General features: G+C 42.5%; 1 protein-coding gene across 2 annotated transcripts in view; it reads right to left on the bottom strand.

Moving 5' to 3' along the window:
• PCSK6 (proprotein convertase subtilisin/kexin type 6) overlaps nt 1-21,002 on the bottom strand; it is a 193,076-nt gene that overhangs the window by 109,273 nt on the left and 62,801 nt on the right. For both annotated transcript variants that reach the window (XM_086711391.1, XM_086711393.1), the window contains exons 3-6: nt 18,223-18,333; nt 17,565-17,708; nt 15,843-15,919; nt 13,667-13,755 (exon numbers count right to left, since the gene is read on the bottom strand). In XM_086711391.1, the coding sequence (XP_086567517.1) occupies nt 13,667-13,755; nt 15,843-15,919; nt 17,565-17,708; nt 18,223-18,333 (421 nt within the window). The remainder of the gene's footprint in view (nt 1-13,666; nt 13,756-15,842; nt 15,920-17,564; nt 17,709-18,222; nt 18,334-21,002) is intronic.

Genomic DNA, 21,002 nt, shown 5'->3' with positions numbered 1-21,002 from the left:
CTCATCAGAAGGGCTATAATTAAAAAGTGATGTTACCAATTACTGGCAAGCATGCAAAGAAACTGTATCATTCATATATTGCTAGTGGAAATGTAAAATGCTACAGCTTCTCTGGAAAATAATTTGCCAGTTTCTTGAAAAAATAAACCTGTAACTTATACAACCCAGTAATTGCACTCCTGGGTATTTATCCCAAAGAAATGAGGACTAATTTCACATAACCTATATAAGAATATTTCTAGATGCTTTATTTTAATAACCCAAACGTAGGAACAATCCAGATGTCCTTCAATGGGTGACTGTGGTACATCCATATCACAGAACACTACTTTTCAACAAAAAGGAACAAACGACTGATAAACACAGCAACCTAGATGAATCTCTAAAGAATCACAGTAAGGTGAAAACACCAATCCCAAAGGCTACATAGTATACAGTTTCATTTATATAATATTCTTGAAATGACAAAATTATAGAAATGGGAAACTGATTATTGGTTGTGAAGGCATTAAGGAATGGGGTTACAGCATGAGTAGGTATGGCTATAAAAGGACAACATGAAGGATCCTTTTGGTGGTGGAACTTTTCTGTATCTTGACTGTATCTGTATCAATATCCTGGTTGTAATATTGTACTGCTGTTTTGCAAGACATTGCCATTATGGACAACTGGGTAAAGGGTACGTTGGATCTCTGTGTATTATTTCTTACAATTGCATGCGAATCTACCATTATTTCAAATAAAACTTTAATTTAAAACATCAACCAGAAGTTCTAGAAGGGAACCTATTTTCAATATTTACCAACTGAATAGATAGGGTATCAGAGAGGTGGAAGACTGAGTTTAGGGATTCTCCCAGCACCCAAGACAATAGTGACCAAAGAAGCTGGTCCACCTTTATGGTTAAGCTGACATAACTGTTGCATAATGTAAACCTGTTAATAAAAATAAGGAGTGAAAATCCTGGATGTCCCCAATTTGGGGAGGTGATGAAGGAGAAGATAAGATGGCAGAAGGAAGGAGAACTATGGTAAGGTTCTTGTTTTGCTCAGGAGAAGGGGGATAGGTACTGATTAATGCTAAACAGTGTAGGAGAATATAAATTCAAGTACGTGTGCTTCAGGTGATGAGAAAGACAGAAATTTCAAGCCATCAGGATGAAAGGGAACAAAGAAGAGAGAAAGAAACTTTATCTATCTGGCAAAGGGCAGGGAAGTAACGAAACAGAAAGAAAGAAAAAACAGAAAAAATAAAGAAACTAAGTAAGTTAATTAAGAGAAAGGAAAATATGGTAACAGATATAAACCTAAATACATCTGAAATCAGAACAGGTGTGAACATATCAAGTTCTCTCTTTGAAGCAATTCTTAGATTGCACACACACAAAAAATGTAAATAAAGCCAGATACATGTCGTTTACAGAACTAAGGTTAAAAATAAATGAGGGGCGCCTGGGTGGCGCAGTCGGTTAAGCGTCCGACTTCAGCCAGGTCACGATCTCGCGGTCCGTGAGTTCGAGCCCCGCGTCAGGCTCTGGGCTGATGGCTCAGAGCCTGGAGCCTGTTTCCGATTCTGTGTCTCCCTCTCTCTCTGCCCCTCCCCCGTTCATGCTCTGTCTCTCTCTGTCCCAAAAATAAATAAACGTTAAAAAAAATTAAAAAAAAATAAAATAAAATAATGAAAAATATATGAGGCAAATGATCATAAAATAACTTAGCAGGTATGGCAGTATTATTACCAGCCAAAGAACAATTAAAGGCAAAAAGAGAATGAAACAGAGAGGATTTTTACAGTGATTAAAGAAAGATTCATCACACCAGCAAGAGATGATAACATTTGTGCGCCTTGTAACATAGCTATGAAATTTATACACCAAAGATTGAGAGAAACCAACAAATCCACAGTCACCATGGAGACAAACATCCCTTCTCGGAAACTGACCAGATGGAGTGCAAGACTCCCAAACCTTTGAATGAGTTTGATCAGGCACACAGGTGACAGAGATTCCTACAGGCACCAGGAAGGCAGGACAAATGGCTGAGGTAGACAGGTCTATCAAGCTAAGCAGTGAGGGAGATACATGAACAGCTCTTTGAAAGAACAGCCACTGTTCCAGCTAACTGTTGCCATGAAGTGATGAGGTCCGGCATGGCCAGAGCTTCTAATTTTTCAAGACAAACTCCAAATCTGTATTTTAATGTAAAATCCCTTGATTTGTAAATATCCGCTTACGTTAAAAAACAAAAACAAAAAAACATTTGTGTGGGTCACACAAAACACGCATATAGGCCAAGGCAATCTGTGGGCCCCCAGTTGCAACCTCTGATCTAGTTTATATAGATTTTTGTACTCAATAAGCATAGAATAAAAACTCTTCAAAAACCCACTGGGATATTTACAAAAATTGAACATGCATTACACCACAAAGAAACACTCAACAAATTCCAAAAGGCAGAAATTATACAGAACACAGTCTCTGATCTCAATGCAATGAAGTTAGCATAGCATGTTGCAATGAAAATTAGCAACAAAAGGAGTGCCAAAAAAAAAATCTATCCAGTTGGAAAAAAATTTAAATCCCTTATAAATAACTCTTGAGTTGAAAAGAAAAATCAAAGCTGAAAAAAATTATTCAGCAACAAATAACAATAAGAGCACTGTAAAATTAAAGCCAGAGATAGGTAATGAGAAGAAAATATATAGAACACTTATTTACTTATTAGAGCACATCAAAGCCTGAAAATAAGAACTATGCATTCTTTTCAAGGAGCTAGTAAAAGACACCAATAATAAAAATTAAAAAGCCAAAGGAATTATTAATAAGAAAAGAAAAGTAGAATTCATAATTAGAAAACAAAAAACTCAAATAATAATAATAATAAGGATCAAAATCTTGCTCTTGGGAAAAAACCTATTTCATACAATAGCAAATTTATCTAGTCTAATCAAGGAAAAAAAGGAAAGATGCCACAAATAAGATTAAGAACAATTACAAGTATGAATGTGGGGGATATGTCTTTTAAATTATAAGAATACAATATTAAATTTATAGGTCATAAATTTGAAAATCTGGAGAAATGAATAATTTTGTAGGAAAATTTAACTACCAAAATTTCCTCAGGGGGAAATAGAAAACCTGAATAGACTTAGTCCTTTGAAGAGTCACCCTGTGTGGTCAGACTGATTTTTCAGCCCTGGCAACATTTAAGATAGCAGGCAATGTCCACAGTATATGAACTGTTTCAGAGCACAGTAAAAGATAGAAAACTTCCTTACTCATTCTATAAAACCAGCATAATTCTGATACCTAAACTAGAGACAGACATCACAAAACACAGTAACTGTAGTTCAATCTATCTTACAAGTAAAGATTAAAAAACCAGGTATAACACATTAACAATTGAACACGGCAAGCAGTGTATTAAAAGAACAATACTCATAAGCAGGTAGAACTTATTCTAAGAATGGAAGAATGAAATTTCCATTGTTAGGAAATCTATTACTGTAATTTACTAAATTAAACAGATTAAATAGTAAACTTGAAAAGCAATATAATTACCTCAGTAGATGCTTTTTAAAAAGCATGTGATAAAAGTCAATAGATCCATTCCTGATCAAACCTCTTAGAAATCTAGGAATATAAAAATTTCCTTAATTTAATAAAAAATAATTACAGAAAACCTACAGAAGACATCTACAAATGGCACAATACTAGGAACATTCCTGTATAAGCAGGAAACAAAACAACAAAACCTACAAACCACCACTATTTAATATTCATCAGGAGTCCCTATACATTGAAATAAGACATGAAAAAGAAATGAGAGTTATTAAAGAGATAAAAACCACCATTACATTTATAGAGAACTTTTATTTCCATCTGTCTGGAAAAGCCAAGAAAACAAAAAATAATAGCACCAACAGAGTTCATTAAGGCGGCCAGATACAAATACCCAACACACACAAATCAGTCATTTTCCTATACTCATTTCAATAATAACCAATTGAAAACATAATTAAAAAAAATCAACCTGGATATAAACCTAACAAGAAATGCATCAGATTGATATGAAGATAGCGATAACACTTTTAAATGATGTCAAAGAAGACCTGAATAAATAAAAACATACCATGTTCCTGGGTGGGAAGACTCAATATTGTAAAGATGTCAATTCTCCCCCAATTAATCTATAATTTCCATGCAATCCCAATCAAAATCCCAACAGGATTTTTTATGGAACTTGACAAGCAGATTCTCAAGTTCATCTGAAAGAGAAAATGTGCAAGAATAGCCAAGAAATTTTTGAAAAAGAACCATAAGAAGAAATTTGTCCTATAAGTTATCAAAAAAAAAATCCTCTTAAACTATAATATACTTAAAAGTGAGGTATTGTTTAGGGATTAAGAACAAATAGGCTAATGAAACTAATGAGACAATGGAGGATCAAGGTGGCATGTGGAGATCAGTAAATATTAACTATGGAGAAAAATAAAGTTAGATCTCTCCTTCACACCATGCACAGAAATAAATTCCATATGAATTAAAAAGCTAAATGCAAAAGACAAAACCATAAAAGTTTTAAGATGAACTATTCTTCTAAAACAAAGTTTTAGAGGAAATACAGGACAATCAATCTATTATCTTGGGCTTTTCTAAGCAACAGCCCAAACCCAAGAGTCACAAAAATGATTAATCTAACAACATAAAAAATTTTAAACAGATTTTTATTGAAATATTACATATAGAAAAAAAGGCACAAATCATCAATGTACAACTTAAAACTTAAAAAAGTGAAAATTTCTCTGAAATGAAAGGGACTTCCAGTTAAATTTGGAGTACCCCCACTTTCCTCTCTGAAAACAATAAAGGTGACACATGCCTCTGTGATTCCCTAGGATTTATCATTTCTCCATAAAGTAGGTAATGCACCTGAGGGCCTTGTGGCTGGGACACGGGTGGCAGTGGGGGCAGGGTGAGGGGGGGTGGCTGGTGGAGGGGGGATGTTTCTTTGTCACACTGCATTGTTTTCACAGCAAAAATGAAAAGTCTATTATTTTAGAAACAGTGAGGTCTAACCAGGAACCACACAGACACACACCATCTTTCCAAGAACAGGCATTTTTTTTTTTGTGACATGGTTTGTTGGAGGAGAAAAAGTTAAGTGACAGCCAACTCTGCCCCATCCCCACTGTGGTGAGCATAATGTGAGTTAATGCTAATTCACTAGTGAGGGGAGGAGAGCTCTTCAGCTACTGGATTGGCAGAAGAGAGGGATCTGGGTCCACAAACACAAGTTCTCAATACCTGCAGCCTTGCTCTCTTCTCTGCTCCTCCCACCCCTCACCCCCCATATTCTAGCATCTTACCGACCTAGAGAGAAAGCCTTCACCTACTCTCCAGCTAGTCATTATTAATAACCAGAAAGTGAGCAGCATAACATCTGTGCAACAATGCTGCAAGAAATAAGGAAAAAGGGGGCATAAGTGCAAGAAAATGATAAATATATAAACAAATATTTCTCCATAACTTAAGGAAAATGTAATTTCTCTCTGAAGCAAGAGATCAAGGATATATAAGGATTCGATGAAGACATGACAAGACAAAAGAAAGGGGTCCAAAGTGTGTTCATCCTTAGGACAGAAATAGAAGGAAAATATTAAACAATGTTAGAAATGAAAGCCTTGGGGTGCCTGGGTGGCTCAGTTGCTTAAGGGTCCAACTTTGGCTCAGGTCATGATCTCACAGTTCATGAGTTTGAGCCCCACATTGGGTTCTGCCCTGATAGTGTGGAGTCTGCTTGGGATTCTCTCTCTCCCTCTCTCTCTCCCTCTGTCCCGCTGTCTCCAAATAAATACATAAACTTAAAAAAAAAGAAGAAAAATAAATGAAAGCCTTTATTGGAGTTTTCTCTAGGCAAAAACACTTTGGCAAAATTCCCAAAGAACTGGAGGACAAGCTTGAGAAAAACTGAAAAAATAAAAATTAAAAATAAATAAGTAGGGATGTCTATATGTCTCAGTCAGTTAAGCGTCCAACTTTAGCTCAGGTTATGATCTCGTGCTTCACGAGTTTGAGTCCCACATTGGGCTCTGTGCTGACAGCTCAGAGCCTGGAGCCTGCTTCGGAATCTGTATCTCTCTCCCTCCCTCTCTCGCTCAAAAATAAATAAAACATTAAAAATAATTAACAATAAATAAATAAATAAAATGGAAAGGAAACAAAAAGTTAAATATGATCAGAAAGAAATATAGAAGTCAAGAAATAGAAATCCAACATATGTATAAATGGTATGCATGAAGAGTAGAACTGCATATATAGAGCCCAAAATATTCAAAACCATAACAGAAGAAAATTTGCCTGAAATAAAAAAAAAAAAAAATACCCAGGGGCGCCTGGGTGGCGCAGTCGGTTAAGCGTCCGACTTCAGCCAGGTCACGATCTCGCGGTCCGGGAGTTCAAGCCCCGCGTCAGGCTCTGGGCTGATGGCTCAGAGCCTGGAGCCTGTTTCCGACTCTGTGTCTCCCTCTCTCTCTGCCCCTCCCCCGTTCATGCTCTGTCTCTGTCCCCAAAAAAATAAATAAACGTTGAAAAAAAAATTAAAAAAAAAAACAAAAACCCAGATCTTTTCAATAATATTGATTCCCAAGAACAGCTGCTAGAGAATAATCCTCATCCATAGGTGGTCCAGCAAAACTACTAGACTTCATGTTTAAAGGAAGAATTTTACACAAGCCAAAAAGTCAAATCACCTACCGGGGGAAAAATCAGGCTGACCTCAAACTTGTCCAAACAACACTGAATCTAGCGGACAAACAGGGGGATGTTTGCTAAGTTCTATAAAGATATAATAGATAACACAGATATAATTCAAGTGTAAAGGCAACTTTTGGGCATTCTCAAAGATGAAAGAACTAGGGAGAGACAGCACCTGTTAGCCTTTCCTGAAAAACACTCAGTGATGAAATCCAGTCAACTAAGAGATGAATCAAAAGAAATAATTCAGGAATGGAGAGGTGCCTGGGTGGCTCAGTTGGTTAAGTGTCTGACTCTTGATTTTGGCCCAGATCATGATCTCAGGGTTTGGGGGACCAAGCCCTGCATCGGGCTGACAAAACAGAGCCTAATTGGGATTCTCTCTCTCCCTCTCTCTCTGCCTCTCCCCTGTAGCATGCATTGGTGTGCTCTCTCTCTCTCAAAATAAATAAATAAACTTAAAAAAATAATTCAGGAATGGAGATGCCATGCTGAAAATGATGGTGGCAAGACTGAACAAGTGGGAGAATCACAGTGACAGATGATTACAATCAAACCGTGACAATGTAAGGACAATGACAAAAATCTGAATCAAGGTATGAGGGTGAGAATGTGATAAGAAACTGAAGTACTAATTATCTAATATGGGAAACAGGTAATTAAAAAAAAAAGGAACCCTAGACTCTTAAAAGATTTTCATAATCTTGGTTTTCTTTAAAAAAAAAACTTAGAGGATTATTTGAGAAAATATTTCATCATAATGAAATATGTATGTAAAGTCCAGCAATTCCTTCATTTCAAGTTAAGTTTGTTTTTTTCTATTAAATTCACATAATGTCAAATTAGGCATTAGAAAAGTAACTTTGGCTTCTTAAAGATTTTCACAATCTTGGGTTTTGTTTTGTTTGTACTAACTGAAAAGGGCTATTTGGAAAATATTTCATTACAATGAAATGTTTACGTGAAGTTCAGCAATGTCTTCATTTCAAGTTAAGTTTCTTTTTCTTCTGTTACATCTACATCAATCAAATTAAGCATAAAATTAAACATTAAACAAATAAAATGTAAACATAAAATTAAATCTGGAGTCCAGCAATTATTCAGTTTGATTTAATTGTGTTATGTTTGTGTAAGATTAAGCTATATTTATTTTAAGCTGTACATATCTTACTAAAAACAAGTAGAGAATGATCAAATGTCAATGAAATCATAGCCATCCATCTACTATCCATCCATCCATCTATCTGTATATATGAGTGTTTTTTAAGTCTATTCATTTATTTATTTTGAGAGAGAGAGTGAGCATGAGCAGGGGAGGGGCAGAGATAACAAATGTTTGTTGTTCAAGCAGCTACATTTTGTAGTAACTGTCAAGCAGCAATAGATACCTAATACACCATCTATTTGGTAAAGAAATATAAATCACAAGTGTTAGTTCTAATAACTGCAGAGTAGATTCTATCATGCTAACTCCTCTAAAAATAATAATTATAAATTCTCAACACAATAGTTATTAAATAGAAATGCAACATCTTAAGGTCATTGGAAAGCAACCAGAAGAAGACAGAGGCAGGCACGGGATTCAGTTCTTGAAAGACGGGAACCATATTAGGTATGATGCAAGTTTACGTAACTTTTCTTCTGGGGGAACTCCCCAATTCTCTTCATATGGAGAGGCTAGAACTCAAGCAGGAAAGTGCAATCTAGCTCTCCTGGGGAGTATGGGATAGAGTTTGGGACTGCTAGAGCAGCTGGAAATTGAGATAAATCTCAGAAAGATGAGAGCTACAGAAGAGGACATATAAACTCCTCTCAAACACTTAGCTGTCCCCTGAGCTAAACATGTTTGGGAAAGACTCTAAGAAGTTCAAGAGGAAAAGGGGCGCCTGGGTGGCGCAGTCGGTTAAGCGTCCGACTTCAGCCAGGTCACGATCTCGCGGTCCGTGAGTTCGAGCCCCGCGTCGGGCTCTGGGCTGATGGCTCAGAGCCTGGAGCCTGTTTCCGATTCTGTGTCTCCCTCTCTCTCTGCCCCTCCCCCGTTCATGCTCTGTCTCTCTCTGTCCCAAAAAATAAATAAATGTTAAAAAAAAAAAAAAAATTAAAAAAAAAAAAAAAAAAAAAAAAAAAGAGGAAAAGAACAGCTGGAAGCTGAATGAGCTGAGCAGATACTTCAGCTGCTGCCCATTACAGGGGAGTCAATTTGGCGTTTGAGTCTCGCCAAGTAAGAGGTTTTGGTAAACATTTCAGTCTTTCCACTGAAATGCCCAAAGGGTCACAATCTAAGAGTAAAGACCATGTGGTTGGGATAAAGAATTTTCCCTAAGGCTAAGAGCAAATCAGAAAGAGATCAACCATAAAAAAATTAATAATCAAACCATCACAAGTTCAAGTTGAGCAGACTGCTAGAACAAAACTGTACAGCATTCAAAGATCATAGAATGTAGTCTCTACAATGTAGCACAACAATGGCTAGCACACAGTAAAAATTTACGAGCCACGAGCAAAGAAACAGGAGCATATGACCCTCTTCCTAACTCAACCATTAGAAATAACCACAAATAACCCAGATATTGGAATTAGTAGAATAAGTCTTTAAAGTAACTCTTCTAAATACGTTAAAGAATCTAAAACAAAAGATAGAAATAATGGGTGAAGAGAAGAAGAATCTCAGGAAAGATTTGGAAACAGTAAAAAGATGTCAAATGGACTTTGACAAAAGGAAGGCACAAGATCTGAAAGTTAAAAAAAAAAAAAATCACTGGATGGATTTAACAACAGACTAGACACAACAAAAGATAGTATTAATGGACCTGAGGATAGTGCAATAGAAATATGATAGTTGCATATAATTTGCAACACACAGAGAAAAAAAGGACTTAAAAAAATGAACACAGCCTTAATTACCTGTAAGGTGTATCAAGCAATCTAACAACTATAATCCATGCCCAAAGAGAGGAGAGAGAAAATAGGGTTGAAAAAAAGTTAAACAATAGCAGAAATTTTTCCACGTTTGATTTAGACCAAAAAATAAGAACAAGCCACTAGGAAGCAAAGCAAACCCCAAGCTAGATAAACATGAAGAAAATTATACCAAAGGGCATTGTAGTCACAGGCAAAACACAGAAAGAAAGAAAAAAAGAAATCACATTACATAAAGGGGGAACAACAACAGGGATTATAATGGACTCATCATCAGAAACAATGGATGCCAGAAGACAATGTAAGAACATTTTTAAAGTGTTGAAAGAAAAACCTGTCACATTAGAATTCTATGTGCAGAAAAATTTCTTTCAAAAATGAGAATAAAGCGTGCTTGGGTGGCTCAGTTGGTTATGCGTCTGACTTTGGCTCTGGTCATGATCTCATGGTTCACAGGTTTGAGGCCCATGTCAGGCTCTGTGCTGACAGAGCTGGCTTTGGATTCTGTGTCTCCCTCTCTCTCTGCCTGCTCCCCTGTCTCCCACTTGTGCTCTGTCTCTCTCTCTCTCTTTCAAAAATAAACATTAAAAAATAAATTAAAGGTGAGAATGAAATAGGGGGTGCCTGGGTGGCTCAGTTGGTTAAGTGTCCAATTCTGATTTCGGCTCAGGTCATTACCTCACAGTTTGTGAGATCAAGCCTTGAGTCAGGCTCTGTGTTAACAGCACGGAGCCTGCTTGGGATTCTCTCTCTCCCTCTGTCTCTCTGCCCTTCCCCTGTTTGCCTGTGTGTGCTCTCTCTCTCCCTCTCTTTCTCAAAATAAATAAACTTTAAAAAATGAGAACAAAATAAAGACATTTTCAGATAAATGCAGAGTAAATTGTTACCAGTACACCTGCACCTCAAAAAACATGAAAAGAAATTCTCAGGCTAAAGAAAAATTGAAAGCAGATAGAAATCCAAAGCTAGAAAGTAAGGATGAGCACTGGGAATGGTAAATATGTAGGTAAATGTATTCCTTGCCATTAATATTTTCCAAGTCAACTGTTTAAAGCAAGAATAACAATGCATATGGGTTTATAACACATGAAGTAAAATATAAAAACAACAGCACAAAGGATGAGAGTGAGTGTGAATTCAAATAATCTGTTTTAGGCTCATACATGATACATGAAGTAGTATACTAGTAATTCCAGGTAGATTGGAATAAGTTAGGATATACACTTTAATTTCTCGAGCAACAGCTAACAACAACAACAAAAAGTTAAAGGGCCAAGCTCATGGTCAGTTCCATGGGCATCTCACAGAAATTCTGTGGTATGCAGACTCAGAGAGGGAGTCTGTTAGGGGTGCCTGAAGGTTGCCCTGTCCAGGGGTGGGCTTGGAGGACAAAGGGGTGGCTGCCCGTGTACAAGCATCTTTCGGGACATAGGTGCCACAAGTTCCCCGGGTCAATGCCAGCTTGCCCCTCCATGGCCAGCCCCACCCCATGGCCCCTAACCCTCTGTGGCACGCTCCATGCTGCAGATCCTATTTTGTCAGCTGCACTTCCTCCATTCCCTGTTGAATTCTACCGTGTTGAGCTTGTGCCGCGTCCTTGTGATTCTTCCCTCACTAGGTGCTTGCCCTGCCACGCTTGGGACCCCGTCTGCCTCTGTCATTTCAGTACTTGGTCCCATACTGTCTTTTGTGTTCACGCTGTTCATCCCAAAGACCCGTGGAGCTCCTGGGGGTCCCGGGTTGTGTCGGTCTTATCCTTATTCTCCCCTTCGATGGCGAGCACAGTATCATAGTGTACAGTTCATGCTCAAAGATATTAAATGCATTATTAAAGTATATTCCTGTCCTCCAGCCCTGGTCATAGAAGTGATCTCTTCAGAATTTGGGCAACTTGGGTATACAATTTTGTAATGAGTATGGAGCAAATCTCTTTGAGCAAGAACAAACCATATTCATGTGTACTTCTCTGGAGGTTCTTTATCTCCGTTAACTCTGCTGGCTGCTCATCGCAGTCCACAATATAGGTGTTACCTATCTGCCTGACTCCAGAACCCTCTACACCAGCACTTCTCAAACTGTCATTTTTGTCACACCCTCTAGGGATTCTATTAGAATGTAGATCCTGACTCAGTAGGTCTGGGATGGGGGTTAGGATTCTGCACTTTTAATAGCTCCCAGAGAATGTCAGTGGTACCAGTCCAGGGTCTTTGGGGGAGCAGAGCTCAGACAACCCCAAAGGTGGGGTTCACCTCTCACTTACAACAGCGCAAATCACTTTTTTTCTGCCTCTGAGTTCCAGAAGGAGGAATGGAATTGTTCAGAGGCTCCCTGCAGACTTAGCCCTGAGCCAATGCTTTCATGCATGGCATCTCACTTCATCCTTGTAACAGACCCAGCAGGCCAGCTGACTCTGCCATTCTTCCTCCACAAGTGAAGGAACCGAGGCTCAGAGAGGTCCAAGGACGCACAGCTAGTGGGTAGTAGGAGTGGGATTGGTTCCAGGGTCAGCCTGGTCCTACAGTTCATGGAGAGACTTCTTAGGAGTATTCATGCATTAGAACCTCCAGGGAGAACTTAAAACATCTCAACATCTGTCCACAAAGGAGCATCCAGGTGACAGAGTGTCCAGATTTGGTCTGCCGGACATACCCTTGGTGGTTAATGCTATCATAAAATGATAAATCCGAGTCACTTCAAAGATTTCCAAGGGAAAGGGCAGGCAGGGCATACTAGTTAAGTAAAAGCTGAGGACTCTCTTTTCAAAATTCAAGAAGTCCCCTAAGGACTGGGTGATCCAGAGAACCCGTGGCCCAACCTCTCCACCTATGTGGCTCATAGTAGGCCTGAGGGGGTCAAAGACAAAAGGCAAAGTCATCTGAGCAAAGGCAAAGCAGCAGGGAAGGCAGCATCCTCGCATGCCGTTGAATGAGCATGAGCACCTCCAAACTGAGAGTCCCATGTGAGGACAGCGGTGCCCCCAAACCATCTGGACGGTCAGGGACCATTCACACTCGTGGCATGTACCTGCTCAGTTCCCAGTCATTTCATTACCTCGGAGTACTTGCTGACTGCCAGTCTGAATTGTCAAACTGCCAGGCTCAGGTGGGGAAGGCAGACTGTTCTCAAGCCTTCTCCTAGCAAGGGTGGCTTCACTCACAAATGGGGAAGCCCAAAAGTGGAAGCAGAAACACCTGGGGTTTTCATAACTGTCCAGAAGAGAGCTGGGCACATAGTGAGTATGAGGAATGCATTCAGTATTCTAAGGATCCTGAGTACCTAACAACGGTTAAGTCAACCATGTCATAACTGTTTGACATTGCTCCTTACAGAGACCTGGAAGAGCTGACCCCCATTGCCTGTAGTGAACAAGATGGCAGGACAGCTACATTCAGGGGACACTTCATGAAGCAGAGTTGCCATGGGCTGCCCATAAGTCATGAGTGGACTGAACCAAAGGGAGAGGCAGGGAGAGTTCTTTGGGGTGATGGGAAGAATGTTCCAAGTCCAGGCGTAAATTGGGAAGAGCACATGTGACTGGGGGACACTATGACAAATGTCCTTTGGCTAATGCTGAGGGGCAGGGGCAGGAGAAGTGGGCCACCAGGCTCGAGCAGGAGTTGGGGCAATGAAAGGCCTTGATCCCAGGTAAGGACAGTACAGTGTGTTGTGAATGTCACAGGGAGCCGCCATAGGGCTGTGAGCAGCAGGGAACCAACGTGGTCTGGTTGACCATGGTGAGTCAGACTAGCAGGATCGGAAAAGAGAGAGAGGGTGCCTTTCTGATGGCTTTTCAGCCAAAACAGTGAGCGATGCCTCTGCCTCCAGGTCCTGAGCACTGAGTGCTGGCTGCCTGGCCGTGGCACACGGGCACGAGGCTTCAGGCTGTGGCCAGGCCAAGGCCAGAGGCACAGCTGCTGAGCCCTGCAGGGAGGGACCCCCAGCGCCCCTGCAGCGGGCCCTGAAGCTCCCAGGCTGTGTGCTCCCGGACCTTACCTCCTATTTTCGCATTGTATGCTATGCCCACGATGCAGTATGAGTTGTTGGCTGAAGCAGCGACCTCTCCTGCGCACCGGGTGCCGTGTCTGAAGCAGAGCAGAAAACAGAGTCAGGGCTCAGCCCCCCGATTTGTAGCAGGTTCGGTGCAAGGCTCGGGTCTCCTACAAGGACAGTCAGTTATCCCTAAGTCCAGATGGGACACGAAAGCCTATGTCCTGCCTCCTTCTCTCCTCGACACCACTTACCCTGCCTCCCATGGCTGGCTCCTCTGGGAGGGGGCACCAGGCCAGGGTTTGCATAGACCTGGGCGGTCCTGTCCCCGCCACACCGGCACGGACAGGCAGACAAATAGGACCTTCCCGCCACCCCGCAAACTGCGAGCACCTGCTCAGGGGTGGCTCTTCCCCATAACCCCTAGGCCGAAGTGAGGGGCTCCTGCTCCCAGCACCCAGGGTCCCCGGGCTCCCCCACCCCGAGCTATGCATTCACATGACTGACAACACACCGCTTTTGGCACACTGCAGGTGTGGTGTAAACATCTGCCCGGCTGATGGGACGGAAGAAAGAACAAATGTGTTCCCTGTGTACCTGCCACCCCCATGCTCACCTGCAGAGAGCCCCCCCTTCACCTCCATGGCCATTTAAGCCGGAGCTGAGGAAGAGTGCTCGAAATTGGACACTCAACAGTAGCGGAGGGACTATGAAGAAATTACCAGAAAAAACAAATTGCTTTCCTCGGTAATGACTCCATTTTCCAACGTGCTGCATCCAGGCAATTCCTCTAGCAGAGGCCAAAATACGGGCGAGTTTAAACAGCACATCTTTGAGGAGGGTCCACAGGGGATTAGAATCATTGATTCAAATTTAAAACCGTCTTTTAAAAGAGTCCTGAGTCTGCGTGCTACCCTCTGGTGGGGGGGGTCATTTGTCCTTCTGCGGACCTCGTGCGGCCCCACGGCCAGGGCTGTTCACAGTGTCACGGAGCTCCCTGTCTCGCCCAGATTCAATCCTATCCTTCATGGGTCACTGCATCGCGTCTGGATCATTCCTCCCTGCCCCCTGGATGTGTGGCGGGGAAATGAGGCACCCTGCGCCCCAGGCGTGCTTGCTGCTGAGCAGGAAGGGGCACCTTGGGACGTGAGGCAGGAAAGCAGCCCTCAGGGCTGGGGCCTTGGCGGGCTCTGGGGAGCTCTGTGTCTGTTGTGTTGAACATATCAGCCTGGCCAAACCTCCCTGCACAGCACAGAGAGGGCACCAGTATTTGAACCTCACCAGGGACTCTACAGAAAAGCAAAACACTATATGGAGGGAGAATGCACCTTGGCAAGCATCATGTTAGAAGAGGGAGGGAAGAAAAGGGCTTTTGTTCTTTTCCTCTAAATATTTTTGGAGGGATGGTAAGAGCTTAGGGCATGGGGCACGCTAGCAGAGAGAAGACAAGCAGGACGCAGCAAAGTGAACTCCCAGGAGCAGGTTTGCGAAGCTGGACGCTACCCCCAAGACTGCCACTAACAGCACACAAGTCACCTAGCTCTCCAGATCCTGCCGCCTTCATTTGCAAAGTGATGGGAAAAACCATGGAGGCTGCACGCCCACAATATGCGTATGCGGTCTTCGCCTGTCCGCTCGCCCACCTACAACCCTGGGAGATAGGGAGCACTGTCTCCACTGCAAAATCTCTAAGAGACTGAGAAGGAGCCACACAGCCAGGAATGGTAGAGCTGGGGTTTGAACCCAGATTTATCCAACATCCCTCATGCATGCCCCACCTCTCTCATAAGGTCACAAGTGGCGACAAAAAAAGCTCAGCATGTGACCTCTGTGTTCCAATAGGCCCAACTGCTGTCTTAACACAATTGGTCATGGAGACCACTAGATTCAAGGGCTATTCCTTTCCAATATTCCGAAAAGGCTGGAAACAGGAACAATGTTGGCCAACATCCATTTCTAGCTGAACATCCATTTCTTGCTTCTTCCCTAAGACACAAAGTCCACAGAAGGTGTCTTGGGCCTGAAGGGCTGTGCGGGTCTGGCTTCTGGCTCCCGGGTTAGTCCCAGACACTGGCCAGGCTGCCCCATCACCCTTCTGGAATCCCTACTGGGGGCCAGTTCAATAGTGATTCTGTAGGGAGAGGGACAGGCAAGTAAGGAAAGAGGAGACAAAGTGACATACTTATTTTCATTGCTGGCATCATATCGTGGGGATGGGTCATAATCATTTCCGTTGACATCATAGCTGGCGTAGGAATCCTAAGAGATGAAATCTTAATGACTGAGGGAAATTAAAGCATGCTTTAAATGTTTTTATGCAACTATTAGAAAGTTAGAGAAAAACACACACTTGGTGCTCTCGTATGATAATTATCATCTTACATATATTCTTATTGTGGTAAAATGCACACAACAAAATGTACCACCCTAACCATTTGAAAGTATAAAGTTCAATAGCATCAGACTTCAATGGTTACTCAACATCACCACCATGCATCCCTGGACATCTTCGTCTTACAAAACTGACACCCTGCACCCATCAGACACTAGCCTCCCCCTCCCCCAGCTCCTGGGAACCCCCACCCTGCTTTCTGTCTCTATGAATTTGAGTTCTCTAGGTGCCTCAGATAAACAGAATCATACAGTATTTGGGGTTCTTGTGTGTGTGTGTGTGTGTGTGTGTGTGTGTGTGTGCGTGTGTGTGCGTGACTGGCTTCTTTCATTTTTTTAAGTATGTATGTATGTATGTATGTATGTATGTATGTATGTATGTATTTATTTAGAACAAGCAGGGGAGGGGCAGAGACACAGTGAGAGAGAGAATCCCAAGCAGGCTCTGCGCCTCAGGGCAACTTGGGGCTGAAACTGATGAACCGTGAGATCATGACCTGAGTTGAAATCAAGAATCAAATGCTTAACTGACGGAGCCACCCACCCAGGCGCCCCTTATTTCACTGAATTCCTCAAGGTTCATCCATTTTGCGGTATGTATCAGAATTTCCTTCATCGTATACTTTTAATATGTATGTCTTTGTTTATATACCCATAATCATAGTATTCATATAATTTCATATCTTCCTTCTAAAACACATAAAAGTCCTCAGTTGTTGACTTCAAAACTGTCATTTTAAAGGGCTGCATGAGGTCTATGAAACAGATACGACATGGTTGACTTAACCATTGTTAGGTACTCAGGGTCCTTAGGATACTGAATGCATTTCTCATTCTCACTATGCGCCAGGCTGTCTTCTTGACATTTATGAAGACATTTAATCCTTACGATAACCTGATGAGATACCATTTTACAGACGGTGACACTGAGGCACAGAGAAGTGAAGCAACCTGCTCAAGGTCTCAGAGCTAATCAGCTGCAGAGCCAGAATAGGAACTCAGGCAGTTGGGTCCAGAGCCCAGGCTTTAATCACGTCCTGTTCCTTGTTGCTCATGTTAGTATGACGATCATCCACACATGTGTTTCTGAATTCTTTAGGATCTATTCCCAGAAGTACATGTGACTCCTCAAATATCTAAAAAAATTGTTCTGTGAAATCCTGGGCTCCAGGAGGCAGAGGGAAGTATGGTTTGTCAATCCTTCTCAACATGGTTTTCTGTATTATTTATTTGTTTAGAGCATGAATGAGGGAGGGGCAGAGGGAGAGGGAGAGAAAGAATCTTAAGCAGGCTCTATGCTCAGCACAGAGCTCAATGCGGGGCTCAATCTCATGACCATGAGATCATGACCTGAGCTGAAATCAAGAGTCCAACATTTAACCCAGGTGTCCCTCTATATTGTTTAATACAGTGGGTGAGGGGAGAGAAATGGCACCTTATGGTTTTTAAAATCTGGATTTATTTAATGACTAGCATGGTTGAATATCCTTGCACGTTTCTGGGTTTGACTTACATAATTCGGGGCCAGGTCGGGGTGATTCCTCTCTATGCCATCATCAAGGATGGTGACCACCACATTTTTGCCCGTGTAGCCCTTCTTCCACGCTGCCTGGACGTTCATTTCTGACCGGCAGCGGCTGTTCTTGTCGCCACAGTGCTGTAGGCACAGAAGACACAAAGCCCCCCCAGCATGGGCACTCCTTGCGCCCATACTGTGGCATGAGATAGACATACCATACCGTGTAAATGCAGTAGGGGAGGAAACATTTCTCCATGCCTTAGCAGAGAGACTCTCCCACGCATTTCCAGGAAGCACTCCACGTGTTTTCTGCACCCGGCAATCTACCTGCCCATTTTCCCAGGGCATTATCTCCCTTTTTTTGGGGGGGGGGCGGGGCTCTCATTTCACTATTAGTCCTGAGTTTGCCTTAAATCACTCTCCTGCTCAAGGGCTCCACCACCACCCCCTGGAGACTTTCACATAATTTCTAAAAAATTTTCATGAGAAAGTTTGTGCTACCCAGCATTAAAAAGTAGGGGTTTCTCACCCATATGAAGTGTGTCTGTTTCGAGTTGTCGTGAGAATTTAGCTTTGCTGGGGGAACTGAACCCATCTCGGGAACACAGCGCTGCCGACGCCCTGGGGGCAGCAAGGCCCACACCCTACTCACCATGTACCACATGTTGGACCAAATGGGGTCGTTGAAATAGAGGGCCTGAGGGTCACCTCGCACCTGCCTCTTCACCCTGCGTTTAACTTCTTGTTGTTGGAGCCATTTCACCTGGCAGGGAGAAATGAGGTTACTCTTCATTTTAAAGAGGATCTCATGATCACCTGTAGCTTCTCTGTGGGTGCTACAGGTGTCCTTTTTCATGAATATCTGTGGCATAGGGGTCTTGGATGGTAAACACCAAGGAGACATTTTCACTCCTAGTGACAATATTTAAATCTGAGAACTTGTCTGTGTATGTGGCAGGGAAAACAGTGCCACTCTCATAGGTTTTGAAATCGTTCTATTAAAATGAAAAAAATCCAACAAAAACAAAAACAAAAAAAAGCAAAAAAAGACTTTGTGGAATTGCCAGCAAATTGTCTGGTGACCCTTGTCCAGAATATGAAGGAACTCCATGTATAAGAATGGTGAGAGCAGAGCAATTGATCAAATGGTTATTGGCAGTTGGAAGCAAGATATTCTACAGAAAGGACAGGAATAAGTAAATTATAGTAATCCATACTTTGGAATTTTTAGCAGCCACTGGCAACATGGTACCAAAACAAGCACAGAGAAAGATCTAGAAAGAGGTACAGTAAAACATTAATAGCAGCAAATCTTTGTTGGTGATATTATTGCTAATTTAAAATTTCTAAATTATTTTCACGGTTTTATAAATCTTCATTTGGCATAACTTGCCTTCACCACCAAGGAAAAGTTTGAGAGGGAGTATACTTGGTATTTAAGAGCAGGAATCTAGGAGCCTCCTTGCCTAGATTCAAAACCCAGTCCCATACTCACCAGTGGTATGACTTAGAGCTGTCTGGTAACCTCCCTGGCCTCAGTTTGCTCATCTGTACAATGGGCATCATAATGGGTTGTCATGAGTGGGCACTGGCATATGAACTGGTGTACATAAAGCGCTCACATCTGTGTGTGTGTGTGTGTGTGTGTGCTTGTGTGTGTGTGTGTGTGTGTGTGTGTGTGTGTGTGTTTAAGAGTTCTTCAAGGTGGAAGAGTTTTTTTTTTTTTTTTTTTTTAACTTTTAAAAGATCATGGGGAAAAGAATTCCCATGCCCTGAGGTGAAGCATTTTCTTGGTCCTGCTGCCATGGTCTGATTCAGTAATGGCTCCCTCTGGGGCTCAGTCTGGTGCTGGGGTGGAGACAGGCAGGATGAGGGTGCCTGGGCTCTGCTCTTGGGAGTTTGTGTTCTAGTTGGGGGCCCCCCATCAAGCAGCCCAGAGTGTGATGCAGGCTCTGAGGTAGCAGATGGTGGCACAGGGCAGGGAAGGTAGAAGAGGAGGAAAGGGGGGGTTGGGAGCTTCAAGGGTGGGGCAGTGGAGGCCAAGGGTGACCTGGAGGCCAGGCAAAGATGGTCAGGCTCAGCTCCACGGCTGCCACAGCCCACTGTGGGAGCCACACCCAAGGCAACTCTTGAAGGGAATAAAAGCACCCAAGGGTAGAGGGGCAAGATACCTTCCCTCAGACCTCTCTTGGCCTCGACTTCCCCACACTGTCCTGAGGGAGGAAAGTGGAACAGTCCCATACCCAGCCTTATATTTAAGGGTGGGGATTGATCTGCAAGGCAGCCTTCGTTGACAGGACCAAATGCTTACGAAGAAGTACCACAGCCTGTCCCACCACTAATGAGCTCTGTACATGAGACCCCAGTAGACCAGGTTCCTTAGAAACACTACAAACAGGGGTGCCAGGGTGCCTCAATTGGTTAAGTGCCCAACTCTTGGCTTCCACTCAGGTCATGATCTCACTGTTCGTGAGTTTGAGTCCCACATGGGGCTCCATGCTGATGGTGCACAGCCTGCTTGGGATTATCTCTATATCTCTGCCCCTCCCCTGCTTGCACTCTCCCTCTCTCTCTCCAAACAAATAAACTTAAAAAAAAAAAAAAAGAAAGAAAGAAACACCACAAGCCTCTCAAAAACAATTTCAGACCAGGTACTAAAACTAACCCCCACCCCAAGTCCTAGATAATGTATAATTCCCATGGAGAGATACTTCTATGAAAACTATACAATAAGATATTTTGTTCATAACACTCTCTGATGGCATTTTGCAACTTCCCCAAGTATCACTGCCTGAACCAGAAATATTGACTTATAAAATACCTAAGGTAATATTTCCTAATCTACTAAATATCCCATTACAGAATAAGGTGTTATGTATCCCACTGATGGCTCCAAGCTCCCTGGGATGTTCCCATCCATCTTGCCCCACTGACTCACCACCCATCTTACTACCCTCCAGCACCTTCTGACTTCTATGGTCACCAGGCCCCACCTGCAGTTACAAAGGAGGAAGTGAACTCTCTTCCAAGCCCGAGTGGGTGACTTCCCCAAATCAGGTGACATGGGAAAGCATGTCGCCAGAAGTCACAAAATAGGCCCCTAGTGGGATGAAAGAGCATGGGCATCCTGGCTCGAATCATGACTGGACTCTGGGTAATAACCCAACGTTAACACAAGTTCTGAGGGTAGGCTGTGATGGCACAGGTTCCATGGCACAGTTTGGGGCTCTCTCTTTAGCGTGGTCTCAGGGACAGCCCTCTCTCCTGTGCCAGGTCATTATGAGTCTTTGACAGCCAGTGAGGCACTGTCAGGCCAATGGAACTGAATATAACAAATTATTCAGATGGAATCACAGGTGACCCTACTGTCACAGACTGATTCAGCCAGTAGTCACTTGGTCTGGGCTTCCCATTTTCTTTCTCTTGGCTCCA

The sequence above is a fragment of the Puma concolor genome, chromosome B3, assembly GCF_028749965.1.
Source record: "Puma concolor isolate L17-30 chromosome B3, mPumCon1.1.hap2, whole genome shotgun sequence".
NCBI classification, from domain to species: Eukaryota; Metazoa; Chordata; class Mammalia; order Carnivora; family Felidae; genus Puma; species Puma concolor.
Note: the sequence above shows the minus strand (reverse complement) of the source record. Positions and strands in the feature narration are given on the sequence as shown.